The 19,478-nt window shown below is 37.5% G+C and overlaps 1 protein-coding gene across 2 annotated transcripts in view; it reads right to left on the reverse strand.

Moving 5' to 3' along the window:
- The window catches only part of LOC150089041 (uncharacterized), a 78,164-nt gene that overhangs the window by 29,951 nt on the left and 28,735 nt on the right, over nt 1-19,478 (reverse strand). For both annotated transcript variants that reach the window (XM_090371016.1, XM_090371017.1), the window contains exons 4-5: nt 19,158-19,261; nt 7,076-7,176 (exon numbers count right to left, since the gene is read on the reverse strand). In XM_090371016.1, the coding sequence (XP_090227142.1) occupies nt 7,076-7,176; nt 19,158-19,261 (205 nt within the window). The remainder of the gene's footprint in view (nt 1-7,075; nt 7,177-19,157; nt 19,262-19,478) is intronic.

Here is a 19,478-nt window from a genome sequence, read left to right on the forward strand (position 1 = left end):
GAAAACAAAAACTTCTCCTTTTACCCTTGATGGTAATTACATCTTTAAGTAAATTCCACATCAGTACATTGTGATCACTGACAACTAGTGGTTCCTTTATCTGCAAATTCTTTATGCATGAATAATCACTGCTGATAATCAGGTCAAGAGTATTACTCCCTCTGGTTGCCCCACGAACATGTTGCTGTGAAAAACAATCCTCCAATAAATCCACAAAAGTCTTGCATGCGAATGACCAATCCACAAGTTCCAGTTAATACCTGGAAAGTTAAAATCCGACATTACAAGACATTCTGATTTACTGGCCCACTCTGTTTCTTTGTACAACTGTTCGTTGTACTCATCAGATTCATTAGGCCTATAACCACTCCTACTCTCATTTTCCCTTTCCAGTGTTTATGTCACATTAAAGAGATTCAATATTGCACTGTCCACCCATATCAACTGGATACACTTCCTTAGATTTTATGTATGCAACAGGATGTACACTGATCAGTCATAACACAAGTTGAAAACATGAATTGAGAAGCACATAAAACATATCAGGTATAGCAATATGCATCATACATAGGCAAAAACTACAACTTCAATGTCAGAGAACCACATATCCTAGCAAAAGAGTAATACACAAAGAGAAGAGAAATTCTGGAGATTTTCCACATTCTGCAGAAACAGTCAAGCTCAAACAGGGTCTTTTTTTAAGTTTAAAAAGCTTAAACAAAAAAATAGTTACCATTCATAAGAGTGACCATCAACAGAGAACAGGCACTGTAATAACAGAAATCATGAACTGCTACATTCACGTTTATGGTAGCACATCAAGCAACCATAAACTACAGCATGCCGAGTCCCATAACGTCACCCAAGTACATCTTCAACCAAGCACATTGAGTGACTTCACACTATTGAAGCTGTTACATGCAAATAAAGTGACAACTGTAATAAGTTCTAATAGAATACGTGAAGCCATGCACAGGAAAAATCAATCAATTTATAGTTAGGGAAGGATATTATGTGGTTGTTTTCCCACAAAGATTATTACTATATTGAATACTACTCATACACCACAGAAAATTAATAATATAGTTTATTATTAAGCTATTTGCCTAAACTACTATACATTAAGGTGACGTTTCAAGTATCTTAGCATTAGCATTAGCATTAGTAGAGGCATTTGATGCAAGAAAGCAAGCTTATGCAGCATCAGCCAAAAAAAAAAAAAAAAAAAAGTAACATAAATAAATAAAAATAACCACTTCCACTTCACCCCTCTGTTCGTTCGAAATACCTGTCCAGCTGAGCCTTAAACTTATTTAGGCTATCAACTTCCACGACAAGGGATGGAAGTCTGTTCCACCCACCAACCACCCGCTGGCTAAAGGCAAATTTCCGCACATCTATCCTACATCTGTCTTTCCTCAATTTGAATTTATGCCCTCTCAGGTGATTTTTCTGAGCTAGAGGAAGAATCCCATCAGCATTGAGCATGCTCAAACCATTCAAGGCTTTGTACACCTCTATCAGATCACCCCGCTGGTGCCTAGTTTCCAGACACTGTAATTTGCAAAACTTAAGCCTTTCTTCGTAAGAGAACCCCTTTGTCCCATTCACCAATCTAGTTGCCTTTCTCTGTACTCGTTCCAGCAGCTCTACATCCTTCCTGAAATGAGGCCTCCAGGCCTGTATACAGTACTCTAGGTGTGGCCTGACCATTGCCTTATACAAGGGAATAATCACCTCCTTATCCCTGCTAGAAAAATTCCTATATATCATTGACAATACACCATGAGCTACTCTTGCAGCTCGTCTGCACTGCTCAGAGAACTTCATATCTGCCTGCACCACCACCCCCGGTCCCTTTCATTCTCTACCACTGTCAGTGTAGTACCACAGAGTTGATAACGCTGCTCTGGGGTTGCTGTTTTCCCATATGTAGTACTTTACATTTGTCAATGTTAAACTTCATTTGCCACCTCGAAGCCCATCTGCTCAACCTTTCCAAATCCTGTTGCAGCAGCATAGTGTCAGTAGTGTCCTTGACAACCCTGCCAACCTTCGTATCGTCTGCAAACTTGGACATTAAACTTGATATCCCATCATCAATATCATTCATAAACACCGAAAACAACAACGGACCCAACACTGAACCCTGAGGAACTCCACTAATAACATTAGTCCACGATGAGCAGTGTCCATTGATTACCACTCTCTGTCTTCTCCCCCTCAACCACCCCTTTATCCATAGCAGCAACTTGCCTCCAATGCCACACTGCTCCAATTTGTGCAGCAGTCTTCCATGTGCAACAGTATCAAAAGCCTTTCTAAGATCCAAGTATATAATATCAAAGTTATTCCCTGCATCCAGTTCTTTTGTGACTGCATCATAGTATCCAATCAAATTGGTCAGGCAAGACTTCCCCTTAACAAAACCATGCTGTGTCCTAGCTATAACTGAAGTCTTGTCTAGATGATCCTGCAGTGCTTCTTTCACCAGTGCCTCCATTAATTTTCCGGGAACAGAAGTTAAACTCACAGGTCTATAATTACTTGTGTCAGCCTTTGATCCCCCTTTGTGAATTGGGGTCACATTTGCACATCTCCAGTCAATGGGTACCTCCCCTGAGTCCAAGGAAGCTCTCATAATTATGGCTAAGGGTTTGCTTACCTCCTTTGCTGCCTCCTTTAATATAACTGGATAGATCCCATCCACCCCAGGTGCCTTTCTTGTGTTTATCTTCAACAATTTCTCCTCCACTTTGCTCTCAGTTATTACAAGATTCTCTAGCTTACTGCTAGAATTGAATACACCTCTGGCATTCCCCTCGCTGAATAACTCCTCATGTGTGAATGTCGATGCAAAATATTCATTTAGTTTGTTAGCTACCCGAGCAGGGTCATCAACAGTTGACCCATCGATCTCAAGTGGACCAATCTGATTCATCCCCTTCCTTCTAGAGTTTACATAAGTAAAGAACTCTTTGCTGTTTTTCTTCGCATCCCTTGCCAAGGATCTCTCGTAATCTGCCTTCGCCTGCCTAACCTCCTTTGTAACTTGGTTACAGATCAACTTGTATCTATCATAGGCGTCCGTGTCACGTGTTAATTTGTATGTATCCCATGCATTTTTCTTCTCTGCCATATGCCTCATTAGTTCATCTGACAACCATTTAGGCCTAAACCTTGAACAATATTTCTTAGCTGGTATGTAAAGCCTAGTAGCTTCCACGATAAGTTCTTTGAATGCTTCCCATTTTGAATTTGCTGTTGGCAATATCATCAGTTGATCCCACTGTATAGAATTTAAATACTGTCTCAGTCCATTGTAGTCGCCTTTACGAAAGCAATACCCCTTCCCTTTACCCCTAATGGTAGTTACCTCTTTGAGTAACTCCCACTTCAGCACACTGTGATCACTGCCACCAAGTGGTTCATTTATCTGCAGATTCTTAATGCATGAAGAATCACTGCTGATAATCAAATCAAGAGTATTACTCCCTCTAGTTGCCTCCCGAACATGCTGATGTAGAAAACAATCATCCAATAAATCCACAAAAGCCTTGCTACTGTGTGAGTGACCAGCCCCCAAATTCCAGTCAATATCTGGGAAATTAAAATCCCCCATTATAAGACTCTCTGATTTACTGGCCCACTCTATTTCTCCGAACAGTTTCTTATTATACTCATCAGAGTCATTAGGCCTATAGCACACTCCTACTCTCAATTTTGATCTCCCAATGCTTATGTCACACCAAACTGACTCAACACTGCACTGTCCAGCGATGTCGACTGGCTTCACTTCCTTGGATTTTATGTGTTTTTTAACTAATAGCATAACCCCTCCTCCCTTCCTATCCTGTCTATCCTTTCTGTGGACATTGTACTCCCCAAATTCCAGTTCTGCATTTCTTATATCTGTGTGACACCACGTCTCTGAAATCCCAGCAATATCTGCCTTTGATGTTTTGAGCAATACCTCAAATTCATCAAATTTATTTACTAAACTCCTAGCATTGGTGTACACACAAGTATACATGCACCTGTTCTTTTTCTTAGCTACCCTAACACAACCCATGTGTTTACTTGTACCCCAATGATTCCCAGCAGTCTCTGAAATATCCTGCATCTTATTTTCCAGGCTGCGGCTCATTCCAATAGAAGCAGTGCAAGAATCACTTTCACCTCTGCCAGTGGCTACTGTTAATCTATTAGTCCTTGTATCCCCCCAATCTAGCAGTTTTCCGACCCACCTAACATTGCCTCGATAGCATCAGCAAACATTCTTGCACCCTTTCTATTTAAGTGTATCCCATCCCTGTAGAAGCAGTCTCTCCTGTTAACAAGTACAGACCAGGCTGAAAAAAATTCTACCCCTTGAGCCCTGCACAATCTTTCCAGGGCCGAATTGATTGACAGGGCTCTCATCATATACTCCCTCCTATCGTGTCTGGGCAGAATTGCAGACACTTTCAATTTCAACCCTAATTCACGGCTTTTTTTCATCAGTGACCTGTACTTGTCAAGTAATTCCGCCGGTCTCCTACTCTTAATGTCATTAGTGCCAACGTGTACAACTATATCACCTTTTGTGCCCTTAAAAGATGATATCCGCTCTACAACGTCATCAACTTTTGCCCCTGGCAGACATACCCTGGTCCTATTCCACCTATCCTTTTTACAAAGCATGTTTTCCGTTTCCCTGACAATAGAGTCACCAACAACTACTAGTTCCTTTGGGACCAGCGCATTCTGCCTTGGGGGTTGCCGCTGTGTTCCGCGATGACCAAGTGCAAGCTCTGGCATTGGTGTGGGCAGCTGAGAGCTTGATGGGCCCCTCACTTGTAATCCTTCGAGGGCATCCACCCTATCCTTCAAGCTCTCATATAGGCCCATAACAACGCTGAGTTGTCGCCTTATCTCCTTACACTCCTTGCATCGCACACACACACAAAGACATCCCCCATGGCAGTATCATGTCCCATACTTGACTGCTCCGCAAACATCAAGCAAATAGTGCATCTTACAAGGCTGTGATTCAGAGGACAACTGCCCCCCTCAGTTCTCCCCTGGGCCACAGCATTCCCATTAGCTTGAGCCCTTTGGCTTTGCTGCTCTGGTTTGAGTCATGATTTAGATTTACTTTCAATAAAATTTCAATTTCTGTACAAAATTAAATCCTAAACTTGTATCCAAACACAGTTATAACGCTATATTTATGTTTCAGTAACGAGTGTTATCTACGAAATATTTACGTTTCAGTAACGAGTAGCAGAGGCACATGATGCAAGCTTATACAGTATCAGCCAAAAAAAAAAAAAAAACCACTCCCATTTCATCCCTCCATTCGTTCCAAATACTTGTCCAGCTGAGCCTTAAATTTATTTAGGCTATCAACTTCCACAACAAGGGATGGAAGTCTGTTCCACCAACCAATTACCTGCTGGCTAAAGGCAAATTTCTGCACATCTATCCTACATTTGTCTTTCCTCAATTTGAATTTATGCCCTCTCAGGTGATTATTCTGAGCAAGAGGAAGAATCCCATTGGCATTGAGCATACTCAAACCATTCAAGGCTTTATACACCTCTATCAGATCACCGCGCCTGTGCCTAGTCTCCAGACACTGTAATTTGCAAAACTTAAGTCTTTCTTCGTAAGAGCAATCTTATCGATACCCATCATTAGACCATTCTGTTGGGGAAACAAAAGATTAAAAGGGTTACAAATTTAATATATTACAAATATTGTTATATTTGTAATATATTCAAATTTGTAATCCTTTCTATTTTTTTTTCCCCAACTGCATGGTCTGATGATGAATATCGGTAAGATACCTGAAATGTCACCTTAATGTATAGTATTTTAGGCAAATAGCTTAATAAACTATATTATAAGCAAATGACACAATTTACAACAAATTTATTCTAAATCGTGTCATTTGCTTATAGCCATTTATTTATGCATACAGATTACACTGTAAACACTTTTTTTATTTATTTTATTACCACTTTACTTCTTAATTCACCTTAATTTATTTTGTTATAAAAAATACACTGCATTGGGACTACCTTGTCCATATTTTGTGAAGTTATACTGCTTTACCTCCTTTTTGATCTCACTCAGTTTTATTCTTAAATTTGCTTTTCTTCCACAGGTATGGTCAAGTATAGAAACGCAGTCCTTGATACATGTAACAATATTTACTTTTAGTCCTCTGATGAAAAACCTGACCATGTAACAATATTTACTTTTAGCTAACATCAGATTTTAATTTTATATTTTCTCTACCCATTTTTTGGACTTATAACCAAAATTACCCACCCATATCACCCATATCTATTACTCCTTATATTAATTTAATCATTTTTCCTTAATCAATTTTTGCTTTACAGTTCCCTTCTCTCTAATTGACTTTTCAATTCAGCCTATAATTTTGCTTAATTCATTATAACATGTAGGATGTTCATATTCTTTCTATCTTTTTTCACGCCTACAATATTTTCTATTTCTGCTATCTTTCTCCTATTAGTTATGGCATTTTGTGTAATTTATGCTTACATCTTCACACTTTTTAACAAACCTATTAATTCCACCTAGCATATATATAGATTTTCACATATAATAATCGTGGCAATATCTGCACAGCAAAATTGCTTTCTTGCACCATATGCCTCAACTAATGCTAATGCTAAAAAATTATAACTTATAAATTAAAATCCTGTTTTGTGTAATAAATTAAATAAAACTATTTTTTTAGATTAAAAAATGAAAATCAACAAAGCAGCAGTTGTTATAATTAAGTTAGCAGCAGAAATTATTTATATTTGTTTTATATTTTTTTGGAAACAGTTACCAAATAATTGGTAACTTTTCCAAAAATGTAAACAGTTGTCAAATACATTTTCGGAAACAAAAAACTTCTTTTGCATAACTTCTATTTTAAATATTTAGAATGAAAAGGTTATTAATACAAGTATTAAATATTTATGAAAAAAAAGAAAAAAATTTTTTTTTTAAATATTAATATACAGTTTAATGCGTGTTGCAATGATGTGCTAAGTTTTATCAATATACTTACCAAAAAAGAACTCTAGCAAATCCAAAAGATCTCTTCGAAGATCATCAGGTGAAGGATTGGTCTTGTTATGGAGACAAACAATTGGAGGTAATTGACTCCAACTTGGTAAAAAAAAATTTTAAAATCAAAACCAATAATTAGATATGAATTACAAAAAAATTTGTGTTGACTAATATCCACAAGGACAAAAGTAAATATTTTATTTCATTAAGAATTATATATTTAAATAACAAAATTATACATCAATATTTCAGTTAGGAGTGGAAATGAGATATTCTTCATTTGGTGGAAAATGTCTCAATGGTAGAACATTAGAGTAATCTACAGGCCAGGTGATTGTGAAAATTATTATGAGAACCTCTACATGCAAATGGAATAGGCAAGTGTGAATGTCTTATTATGGCTGATTTTAATTTGTCTCTAATTGATTAGCATTAATAGAGGCACAAGATGCAAGAAAGCAAGCTCATACAGCGTCAGCCAAAATAAAAAAAAAAAAAAAACCCCATCCCATTTCAGTGCACTGATCCATTTGTTCCAAATGTTTGTCTAGTTCGGTGTCAAATTTATTTAAGCTATCAACTTCCACGACAACAGATGGAAGTTTGTTCCAGCAATCAACCCACTGGCTAAAGGCAAATTTCTGCACATCTATTCTACAACTGTCTTTTCTCAGTTTCAATCTATGCCCCCTCAGGTTTGTAATTTGAGCAAGAGGAAGAATCCCATCAGCATTGAGCCTGTTCAATCCATTCAAGGCCTTATACACCTCAAGCAATATCACAGTCTAGTCTCCAGAAGCTGCAATTTGCAAAACTTAAGCCTTTCTTCATAAGAGCACCCCTTTGTTCCCTTCACCAGTCTTGTTGCCCTTCTCTGTACTCGTTCTAGCAACTCTACATCCTTCTTAAAATTAGGCTTCCAGATCTGTACGCTGTATTCAAGGTGTGGCCTCACCATTGTCTTATACAAGGGGATAATCACCTCCTATCCCTGCTCGCAAAATTCCTGTATATCACTGACAAGACCCCATGACCTACTCTGGCAGCATGTCTGCACTGCTCAGAAAATTTCATATCTGACTGCACAATTACCCCGAGGTCTCTTTCATTCTCTACTACCCTGACTGTAATACCACATAGTTGGTACACTTCTCTGGGTTTACTGCTACCCATATGCAGTACTTTGCATTTGTCAATGTTAAACTTCAGTTGCCACTTCTCAGCCCCCAGCTTTTCCAGATCCTGTTGCAGCAGCATACTGTCATTAACAACCCTGCCAATCCTTGTATCATTTGCAAACTTTGACATTAAGCTTGATATAACTTCATCAATATCACTGATAAATATACAAAACAACAATGGGCCCAACACCGAACCTTGAGGGACACCACTAATAACATTAGTCCACGTACAGCAGTACCCATTGATTACCACTCTGTCTTCTCCAACTCAACCATCCTTTTATCCATTGTAGCAACTTGCCCTTAATGACATACTGCTCCAATTTGTACAGTAGTCTTCCATGTGCAACAGTATCAAAAGCTTTCCTGAAATCCAAGTACAGGCATACCTCGGTTAACGTTACCTCTGATAACGAAGCTTCGATATAACGAAGTCGGCAATTTCAAGCCCCATTTAACATAAAAAAAATATATTCCAGTTCAATCACCTGAAATCTAAACAAACTGAAGAAATTACGGAAACTTTTGGGGCTTCTCGTGGTTGGTTCGAGAAATTTAAAAAACGGGCCAGGATTCATAGTGTAAAATTAACAGGAGAAGCTGCAAATAAGTTTCCAGAAAAACTAAAGGAAATCATTGAACGTCAAAATTTTCCAAATTTGGTGTTCAATGTTGACGAAAGCGGTTTGTTCTGGAAACGGCTACCAACAAAAAGCTTCATTTCTATTGAAGAAAAATCAGCTGCTGGGTTCAAAGCAGCCAAAGACCGTTTAACGTTACTCTTTGGATCAAATGCCTCTGGCGATTATAAATTAAAATTGTTATTAGTTTACCATTCAGAAAATCCGAGGGCGTTAAAAGGTAACATAAAAATGAATTTACCTGTAATATGGAAAGCAAATAGAAAAGCGTGGGTTACCAAGGAGTTATTTACTGATTGGTTTATTAACCACTTTTGTCCTGAAGTAAAACGGTATTGTCAAAAAAACAACTTTGAAGAAAAAGCTCTTTTGTTGTTGCTCTGGGACATCCTACTGATCTTAACACGTTGGACACATGCATTCCTGTCAAAGTTGTGTTTCTTCCAGCAAACACAACTTCCCTGATTCAACCATTGGATCAGGGAGTAATAGCATCATTTAAAGCTTATTATCCACGTCGAATTTTAAGCAATTTAACTGAACTAGAGGATAAAGAAGAAATGACAGTTAAAACTTTTTGGAAAAACTACACCATTAAAAACGCAATTGAAAACATTGATAGTTCTTGGAAAGAAGTCACTAAGAAATGCTTAAATGGAGTTTGGCGCAAAATATGGCCAGAAGTTGTACTAGAAGAAGAAAATAACATCCAAGAAATTAGAAATCAAGTTATCCAGATGGCTCAATCAATAGGTTTCGAAAATGTCGATGAAGAGGATGTTAGAAATTTATTGAATGCAGAAGATGATGGTTTTTCAGTGGAAGATTTAGAAAACCTTGTTAGCAACGAAGACAAAGATAATGAAGACGAGGTTAAAGAAGTTCCTTCCGAAAAAGTGTTAACAACCAAAGATTTAAAAAGGTGCTTAAATGACATTGAAAACGTTTTAAATTTTTTTAGTGAAAATGATCCTGATTTAGGAAGAAGTGTTATTGTTAAGTGATCAGTGTTAAATGCAATAACTCCGTATAGGCAATTGTTAAATGAAAGAGAAAAAGAGCATAAACAACAACTTTAGACTCGTATTTTAAAATGTGATTTCACTTTGTATGTAAGTTGACTGTTTATTTAATAAAACTTTTCTTTGTTCGAAAAAAAAGCTTTTCATTTTCTTTACGTAGGAACGTATCCCTATTCTGGCCATAGTATTTTTACCTCTGAAAACGAAGTTTCGCTTAACGAAGTAATTTCGTGGAACGCATCCTATTCGTTATTCGAGGTATGCCTGTATATGATATCAAAATTATTTTTTGCATCCTCCTTTATGACCATATCATAGTATCCAATCAAACTGGTCAGACAAGACTTCCCCTTGACAAACCCATGCTGTGTCTGAATTATTACTGCTGTCTTGTCTAGATGATCCTGCAATGCTTCTTTAGCCAGTGACTCCGTTATTTTCCCTGGAACAGAAGTCAAACTAACAGGTCTGTAATTACTTGTCACCCATTGATTCCCCTTTGTGAATCGGAGACACATTCGCACATCTCCAGTCTATGAGGACTTACCCCAGAGTCCAAGGATGCTCTCATAATTATGGCTAAGGGTTTGCTTATTTTCCTTTGCAATCCTCCTTTAATGTAAATGGATAGATCCCATCTATCCCATGTCCTTTCTTATGTTTAACTTCAACAATTTCTCTTACAGTATCCTCTCAGTTATTACAAAATCATTTAACTCCCTGTTAGAGTTTGAAAAAAATCTGGCTCTTTCCTCCTTGAATAACTCCTCATGTGTGAATGTAGATGCAAAATACTCATTTAGTTCAGCAGCTATCTGAGAATGATATCTACAGTCAAATCATTGATATCAAGTGAACCAATCTGATTCATCCCCTTACTTTTAAAGTTTATATAAGTAAAGAAATCTTTGCTGTTTTTCTTTGCATCCATTGCCAAAGATTTTTCATAATCTTCCTTCTCTTGCCTAACCTCCTTTGTGACTTAATTACAGATTAGCTTGTATCTACCATAGGCTTCTGTGTCACCTGAAAATTTATGTGCATCCTATGCATTTTTCTACTTTGTCACGAGTCTCATTAGTTCATCTGACATCCATTTGGACTTAAACTTAGAGCAGTATTTCTTAGTTGGAACGAAAAGCCTAGTAGCTTCCAAAATTACTTTGAATTCTTCCCATTTAGAATTTGCTATTAGAACAAATGGGAAGGAAACTCTACATGTGGGACAAAATTTTTAAATCAACTACATGATTGTTATTTGTATCAACATGTCAGGGAAAGTATTAGGGAAAAGAATATTCTCAATCTGATCATTACCCATGAACTAGATGACATAATAGGGATGACAGGACAGGAACCAGTAGCAGGAAGTGATCATGGAGTTCTTCGGTGGACGATGAGGAGAGAGAGGTAGCAGCAGTTAAAGGCAAAGGAATGGGTTATAATTTCAGAAAGGAAATTATGATGGCTTAAGGTGCTACATGGCCTGTATTAACTGTGTAGATATCTCACAGAGAGCGAATACAATTGAATTATGGTATACCTTTAAAACATTAATCACAGAAGCCTTGAATGCATATATACCAGTAAAAAATACTCCACGAGGAAGGTTCCAAGTTGGATGAATAATGAAGTTGCCAGATTACTTGAGCAGAAAAAGACGACATGGAAAAGTTACAGAGCAATAAAAAATACTGAAGCCTATAACAGCTTGTAGCTGTTATAGGCTTCAGTACTTAATAGGTGTTATAAGCCTATAACACCATTGATCTGTAATAGTGCCAAAGAAAAGGTTAGACAGGCAAAGGCAGATTGTGAGAAATCACTGGCAAAAAGAGAGCAAAGAGTGGGGATAAGGAATTCTTCACTTATATAAATGCAAAGAGAAGGACAAATCAGATTAGACCCATATATAATGGACATGGGATAGTATGAGATACCCCAGCTGCTGTTGCAGATGAACTCAACAATTACTTTCTATCGATATTTACAGAAGAAAAACCCTCTATGTCAATGAGAAATTATAGGAGTGATGTTGAAATTTCATGATTATTTAATGAAAAAACTTTCAAGCATATAGATGAGTAAGGCTCCTAGTCTTGATGGCATATATCCTATAATTTTAAGGGAGGAGGCAAGTGAGTGCACTGAACCATTGAAGCTAATCATGAGAGCATCACTCGACTCTGGAGAGATTCCGTTGGATTGGAAAAGTGCCAGTATATCTCAAATACATAAAGGCAGTTCTAAGAGTGTAGCAGGAAATTACCAACCAGTCAGTCTTCAGTAGTAGGGAAAATCATAGGGATAATAATCAAAGATGGAATTCAGGATCATTTAGATAGAAATGAAATTCTGAATGATACACAACATGGTTTTGTAAAGGGAAAATCATGTTTAACAAATCTGGTTAGCTATTTTGACAGGGTCACTCGTGAGCTGGATTTAGGGATTAATTTCAACATTGTTTATTTAGATTTCAGCAAAAGCATTTGACTCAGTCCCACATAAGCTGTTACTTTATAAACTGGAACAGGTTGGAATCACAGGGAAAATCCTTAGATAGATAGCAGGATGGCTTCAGGGCAGGAGGCAGAGAGTTATAATAAATAGTTATTCCTCAGATTGGGTTGATGTAAGAAGTGCGGTTCCCCAAGGATCAGTATTGGGAACACTACTGTTTTTGATTTTCTTAAATTATATCAATGAAGGGATAGAGGGTGTGATGTAAAGGGTGTGCCCTGGGCATCAGAAAAGTGGCAGTATGCTTTAATCCAGCAAGGTGCAGGGTCTTACACCTGGGGAACAGTAACCCCAAAGTAACTCATACACTTGGTGGAGTTGAACTAAAGTCAGTAGTGGTTATGATACATTCAAACATGAAGTTCTCCGAGCATTGTAGACAGGTTGCAAGAAAGGCCCATGGTTTCCTATCAATGATTTTTCGAACATTTGCTAGTACAGATAAGGACATCATAATCTCACTATATAAGGCTATCGTTAGACCACACTTGGAACACTGTGTTCAAGTGTGGAGACCTACGCCTAAAAAAAGATGTCCAGCTTCTTGAAAGGGTCCATAGATGGGTAACTAGCCTGGTGAGATTGGCAAAAGGGCATCTATATGAGGAAAGACTTCGAATAATTAATATTCGAAGTTGTATTGAATTAATATTCAATTGGGTTGCACAACTTGGAAACTAAGCACCTTAGAGGAGACTTGATTGAGGCGTTTAAGGCTCTGAAAAGCAAAAGTAAAATGAATGAGAACGAACTTGTCACGATTATAAATGATTCTAGAATTAGGGGCCATAAATTCAAGTTGGAGGGGGGGGAGATGTTTAGATTGGATTGCAATTGGATTTTAGCCAATGAGTTATAAATTACTGGAATAAGTTACCTACATGGGTGGTAGAGGCTGACAGTTTGCCGAAATTCAAAGGTCAGCTGGATAGTTGGCTAAGGGAGGAGGAAAATGCATAGGTTGCCCTTTTCCTTTTATTATTATTATTTTACTCTTTTTTTTTTTTTTTTTTTTTTTTTGGCTGGTGCAGCATAAGCCTTAGACTCCCTTGTATCACCATATGACCATTACTAATAAGTCATATTTCCACCATTATGATTCTTCTCCTTCAGTTTGAATTATAGAAAGGACTGGAGAAAGTTTTCCTTTAGCTAGCAAGTTGTTAATCATTGAAATGAGTTGCTTCCATAAGTAGTTGAGGTGGATGGTTTGGGGAAATTCATAGTCCCTGGTTCAATAACTATGGGAATAAATACATTATTATTAACGGCCCCTAGAGTGAACGCATAACCATAAGTGTATTATATCTGTATATGTATGCATTCATGAACCAATTTGCACATTGTGAAAAAACTGGAATAACTTGCAGGGATTATTATTATTAGCCATGTAGTGCAAGGAAGCCTGAGGGTTATGCTGCACCAGCCAAAAAAAAAATTTCTGAGTTACCGAGAGAGAGACAGAAATAGAAGGGAATCACCAAGAAAGAGAAGAACGATGATATCCAGCTCAGGACCCTGGGTGTTGTTGTTGTTGTTGTTATTTGGTTTTTAGGAGCATTAGCAACTAAGGCCATATTGCTCCGGGATATGCGGTGGTCATTCCCTGACCTTTCCGCATCCTCCGTATTTGGTGGTGACGGGCTCGAAAGGACCCTGGGTGTGCCAAGCCCATACTCATCAGATGTGAGCCCCCTACATCCTCCACCTGAAATCAACTAACTCATGAGGATGATGCCGAGATGGACTGAGAATACAGAGCTGGCCAGTTTACTGAAGCCTACTACAGCTACAATAATAGTACCATAGATAAGGTTAGGGAAGCCAGGACTGAGTATAAGAAAGAACTGGCTAAGAAAACAAAGAATGGAGACGAGGAGTTTTTTCATGCATGTGAATACCAAAAAGAAGAAAACAAATCAGATCGAACCCACGAGGATCCGATCTGATTCGTGGGTATGGGAAAGTCTCAGATAATCCAGCTGATGAATTGAACAGGTACTTCGCTTTAGCCTTTACTGATGAAAAACCCTTCATGCTGAGAAGAGGCAGTGCGAGTGAGGCTGAGATGCAAAATTAGTAATTTAAAAATTACAATGACTGTTTATTAGAAAAACCTTTGAGCCAAAAGGCAAGTAAGGCTCCTGGATTTGGTGGAATATACCCAGAAATTTTGAGGAAGTAGACAGGGAGTTTACTGAACCATTGAGATTAGTTATGAGAGCATCAGTGGACTCAGAAGTCATTGCAATGGATTGGAAAAGTGTCAATGCATCGCCAATACATAAAAGCAATTCTAAAAATGAAGTTACCAGGTAGAGAAAATCTTGGAGGCAGTAATTAAGGTGCAATCCAGGGACATTTAGATAGAAATGTCATTCTGAACATAATTTTGTTAAGAGAAAATCAATATTTATCTAACCTAGTAAGCTATTTTGACACAGTTGCTGATGAGCTTAATGTAGGGAACAATTTCAATATAGTTTATTTGGATTTTAGCAAGGCATTTGACTCAGTCCCTCATGTGAGGTTACTGTATAAGCTGGAACAAGTTGGAATTACTGGAAAGATTCTAAGATAGATTGCAGGGTGGCTGTGATTAATTGGTATTCTTCAGATTGGTGTAATGTCAGAAGTGGGATTCCCCAAGGGATGTGCTCTTGGATCACTGTTATTTCCGATTTTCATAAACGACATTGATGAAGGGATAACAGAGTGATGTTCAGACCTGCAGATGATGTAAAGATCTGGATGACTTGAACAGGCTTCAAAAATGATCAAAAAAGTGGCAGCTACGTTTTAATGCAGCAAAATGCAAGTTGTTACAGTTGGGGACTAGCAACTCCAAAATTACTTATACATTTGATGTGGTTGAATTGAAAACAGTAGAGGAAGAAAGGGATTTGGGAGTAATGATACAGGCAGATATGAAGTTCTCTGAGCAGTGTCAACAGCATCAAGAAAATCCCATGTTATCATATCGATGATTTATCAGACAATATCACATAGAGATAAGGTTATAATCCTGCTGTATAAGGCAATTGTAAGACTGCATTTTGAATACCATCCAAGTATGGAAACCTCTCTGAAAAAAAATATATTGGGCTTCTTGAAAGGGTTCAAAGACAGGCAGCTCACATGGTGAGGTTGGCAAAAGGGTAATCACAATAGGAAAGACTTCAATTATGTGAACTATGGAGCTTGGAAACTAGGTACCCTAGAGGGCACCTGACTGAGATTTATAAGGCTTTGAGAGGGGTTAATAAAATGAATGAAGGTGGAATTTTCACTGTTATAAAGAATTCCAGAACTAGGGGCCATAAATTCAAATTATAGGCAAAGAAGTTTAGACTAGGTTATAAGAAGTAGTGGAACAAGTTGCCTTCACAGGTAGTTGAGAATGACAGTTTTGAGAAATTCAAGGTCAACTGGATCGTTACCAATGTGAGGAGGGAAGCACATAATTTGAATTTTCTTATCTACTGTTTTTTGTTTTTTTTTGATGATCCTGTATAAGCTTGTTTTCTTGCATTATATGCCTCTACTAATGCTAATATAATTTTTTAAAAGTTACTTTCTGTGATATTTAGTCAATTTTAAAAAAAAGGTTGTGACAAGATCCACCTTGAACACTTCATCAGGGGTATCATGACTCATACAGAAATAGCAGATGCTGATTTCCGAGTGACTTATGATTTCATCATTTGCAGAACCTGTGGCATGTATTCCAAAGTCGACCTAGTGGATATTCATAGCTCAGTTGGCAATTCTTTTCTTTGTCACCATTGTACAGAGTGTGCTGATCTAAAGTTAAAATTTGGTGCATTGCTAACCAGTGCAAACTGCTCTGGTTCAGAAAGACTTAATTCTATCAGGAGACTCCATTGTCACAGAAACGGGAAATATTTTTTGTAATAAGGATAGGTGGACTAGAACCAGAGTATGTCTGCTGGGAGCAACAATTAATGATGTCACCAACAGATTATCAGATTTTTAGGGGAGGGGGTTAAGAGAATATTATTAATGGCCATGGGATAGTATTAGATAACCTACCGGATGTTGCAGATGAACTCAACAGTTACTTTGCATCAATATATACAGAAGAAAAACCCTTTATGTCAATGAGAAATTATGGGAGTGAAGTTGTAAAATATGCAATTAATGATATTGAAATTTCAAGTGATTATTTAATGAAAAAACTTTCGAGACTACAGGAGAGTAAGGCTCCTGGGGTTGATAGCATATATCCTATAATTTTAAGGAGGATGGCAAGTGAGTGCACTGACTCATTGAGACTAATTATGAGAGCATCACTGGATTAATTATGAGAGCATCAATTATGAGAGATTCCATTGGACTGGAAAAGTGTCATGTATCTCCAACACATGAGGGCAGTTCTAAGAGTGTAGTATTTCATTCATATACAAGAATATAACTGATATATATTCTTGTATATGCAAAACAAATGGAACAAGCAACTGGTGTTGTGTCCTATGGTCCTGTCATTGGAACACTGGATACTGAGGTAGGATTTGGTACTGTGTAGTTAATATGGTATATCAAGCTTAATGTCCAAGTTTGCAGACGATACAAGGTTGGCAGGGTTGTTAAGGACACTAATGACAGTACGCTACTGCAACAGGATCTAGAAAAGTTGAGCAGATGGGCTGAGAGGTGGCAAATGAAGTTTAACATTGACAAATGTAAAGTACTACATATGGGAAGCAGCAACCCCAGAGTGACGTATCAACTCTGTGGTACTACACTGACAGTGGTAGAGAATGAAAAGGACCTGGGGGTAATTGTGCAGGCAGATATGAAGTTTTCTGAGCAATGCAGACGGTCTGCAAGAGTAGCTCAGTGTCTTGTCAATGATGTACAGGAATTTTTCTAGCAGGGATAAGGAGGTGATTATCCCCTTATATAAGGCAATGGTCAGGCCACACCTTGAGTACTGTATACAGGTCTGGAGGCCTCATTTTAAGAAGGATGTAGAGCTGTTGGAACGAGTACAGAGAAGGGCAACAAGATTAGTGAATGGAACAAAGGGTCGCTCTTACGAAGAAATGCTTAAATTTTGCAAATTACAGTGTCTGGAGACTAGGCACTTGAGAGGTGATCTGATCGAGGTATAAAGCCTTGAATGGTTTGAGCATGCTCAGTGCTGATGGAATTCTTCCTCTTGCTCAGAATCATTTGAGAGGGCATAAATTCAAATTGAGGAAAGACAGATGTAGGATAGACATGCAGAAGTTTGCCTTTAGCCAGCGCGTGGTTGGTTAGTGGAACAGACTTCCATCCTTTGTTGTGGAAGTTGATAGCCTAAATAAATTTAAGGCTGAACTGGACAGGTACTTGGGAACGAACGGAGGGGTGAAATGGGAGCATGTTTTTTTTTTTTTTTTTTTTTTGGCTGATGCTGCATAAGCTTGCTTTCTTGCATCATATGCCTCTACTAATGCTAATATCGAACAACCAAGTGGCAAAAGTATCATATTTTAGTAGGATTGAATGTGTGAAGGGGAAAAGGGGGGCAAAGCTTTTAGTGAAGTGTTAAATGAAGAAATAGATGTATATGGAATGAAACATGAGAGCTATCGTGAAAGATTCTAGTAGAATGATGACCACAGATTTCTGATCATTGACCTCTACTCTGTGAGGACTTTCAATCTTGTCGTCAAGACAGGAAGATTTTTTATAAGCTTTTTTTCCACATTGCAGCTGAGTTAGTAAGTCCTGGGTGGGAGTTGAAGAATTTTTATACCTGAAAACGTTTTGGTTTTTCATCCAACAAAAGCATGCAAATCAACCACCAAAATTTACAGACAATAAATTAAGGCAAAAAACAAAGCAACTACAAACAACAAGGAATCTTTATATGTAATCTACTACAACTATAAAATATGCTGTGAGAAGGATGTGATGATGCAGATGAAGTGAATAGGGAAAAAATAATACTTCAAGGCATTAAATAAGAAAATTTCATTCAAACTACATGTTTAACTGCTTTCCAGAAAGCCACTTCAATTGACACTGATTCAGGAACTAACTAATTTCACATAATTTTTTAAGAAAAATTAAAGAAACTTACTGATACAGCATTCATTGGATACAACAGATCTCCGTGCATATGATTTGAACAAAATCATCTCATTTAATGTAGTAATGAAGTGCAATTTTTTACCACAAGCAGTAACTAGATATGAAACTTGAGCATGGAGTTCTGTGAAGACGAGATGGAGATGACTTGAGATGGAGTTCTGTGAAGACGAGATGGAGATGACTTGAGATGGAGTTCTGTGAAGACGAGATGGAGATGACTTGAGATGGAGTTCTGTGAAGACGAGATGGAGATGACTTGAGATGGAGTTCTGTGAAGACGAGATGGAGATGACTTGAGATGGAGTTCTGTGAAGCATGCCTTGCCTCGTATGCACGAGGCAAGGCATGCTTCACAGAACTCCATCTGACAATGAATGATTTTCTAAACAGAACATATATATGTATGCATTCATTTGATTTATGCAAGAACTATGGTCAAGATGAGAAAATTCATTTTTGTGCATTTGGAAGAGAGTGTATGTTTATAAGGCCAACAAATTTTCCCTCTTATGTTCATAGACATTTTGGCAATTTCCTTTTTTTCACGTGTGTATTAAGGTAGAAGAAAGTGTCCTTTATTTTCATTTTTCTTAATCAAATAATTAACTTACTTTTGATCTAAATTAAGTTTCTGGCAGTGCACATAAAACAGGAGAAGTAATTCTACAGGACTGTGAGTAGAAGTAACTGTATACGTCATCACATCAAGTGCATACTAAAACAAAGAGATGTTATAAAACAAAGATAAAATTTTAGATTACATTAATTATACAACACTAATCTTAATTCAGCCAAAGCTTTTCTCATCTATATACTTTACAAAAGTCACCTCACTACAGTTTATTTAAGATATATTACAACATAAACTAACCTGGCAGTTCGGAGTATTTATAACATATGAAAAAATTAGGGAAAGAGATGCTTTACCATTT

The sequence above is a fragment of the Mastigoproctus giganteus genome, chromosome 3 (assembly GCF_048544385.1).
Source record: "Mastigoproctus giganteus isolate SK-2022 chromosome 3, ASM4854438v1, whole genome shotgun sequence".
Taxonomy (NCBI): Eukaryota; Metazoa; Arthropoda; class Arachnida; order Uropygi; family Thelyphonidae; genus Mastigoproctus; species Mastigoproctus giganteus.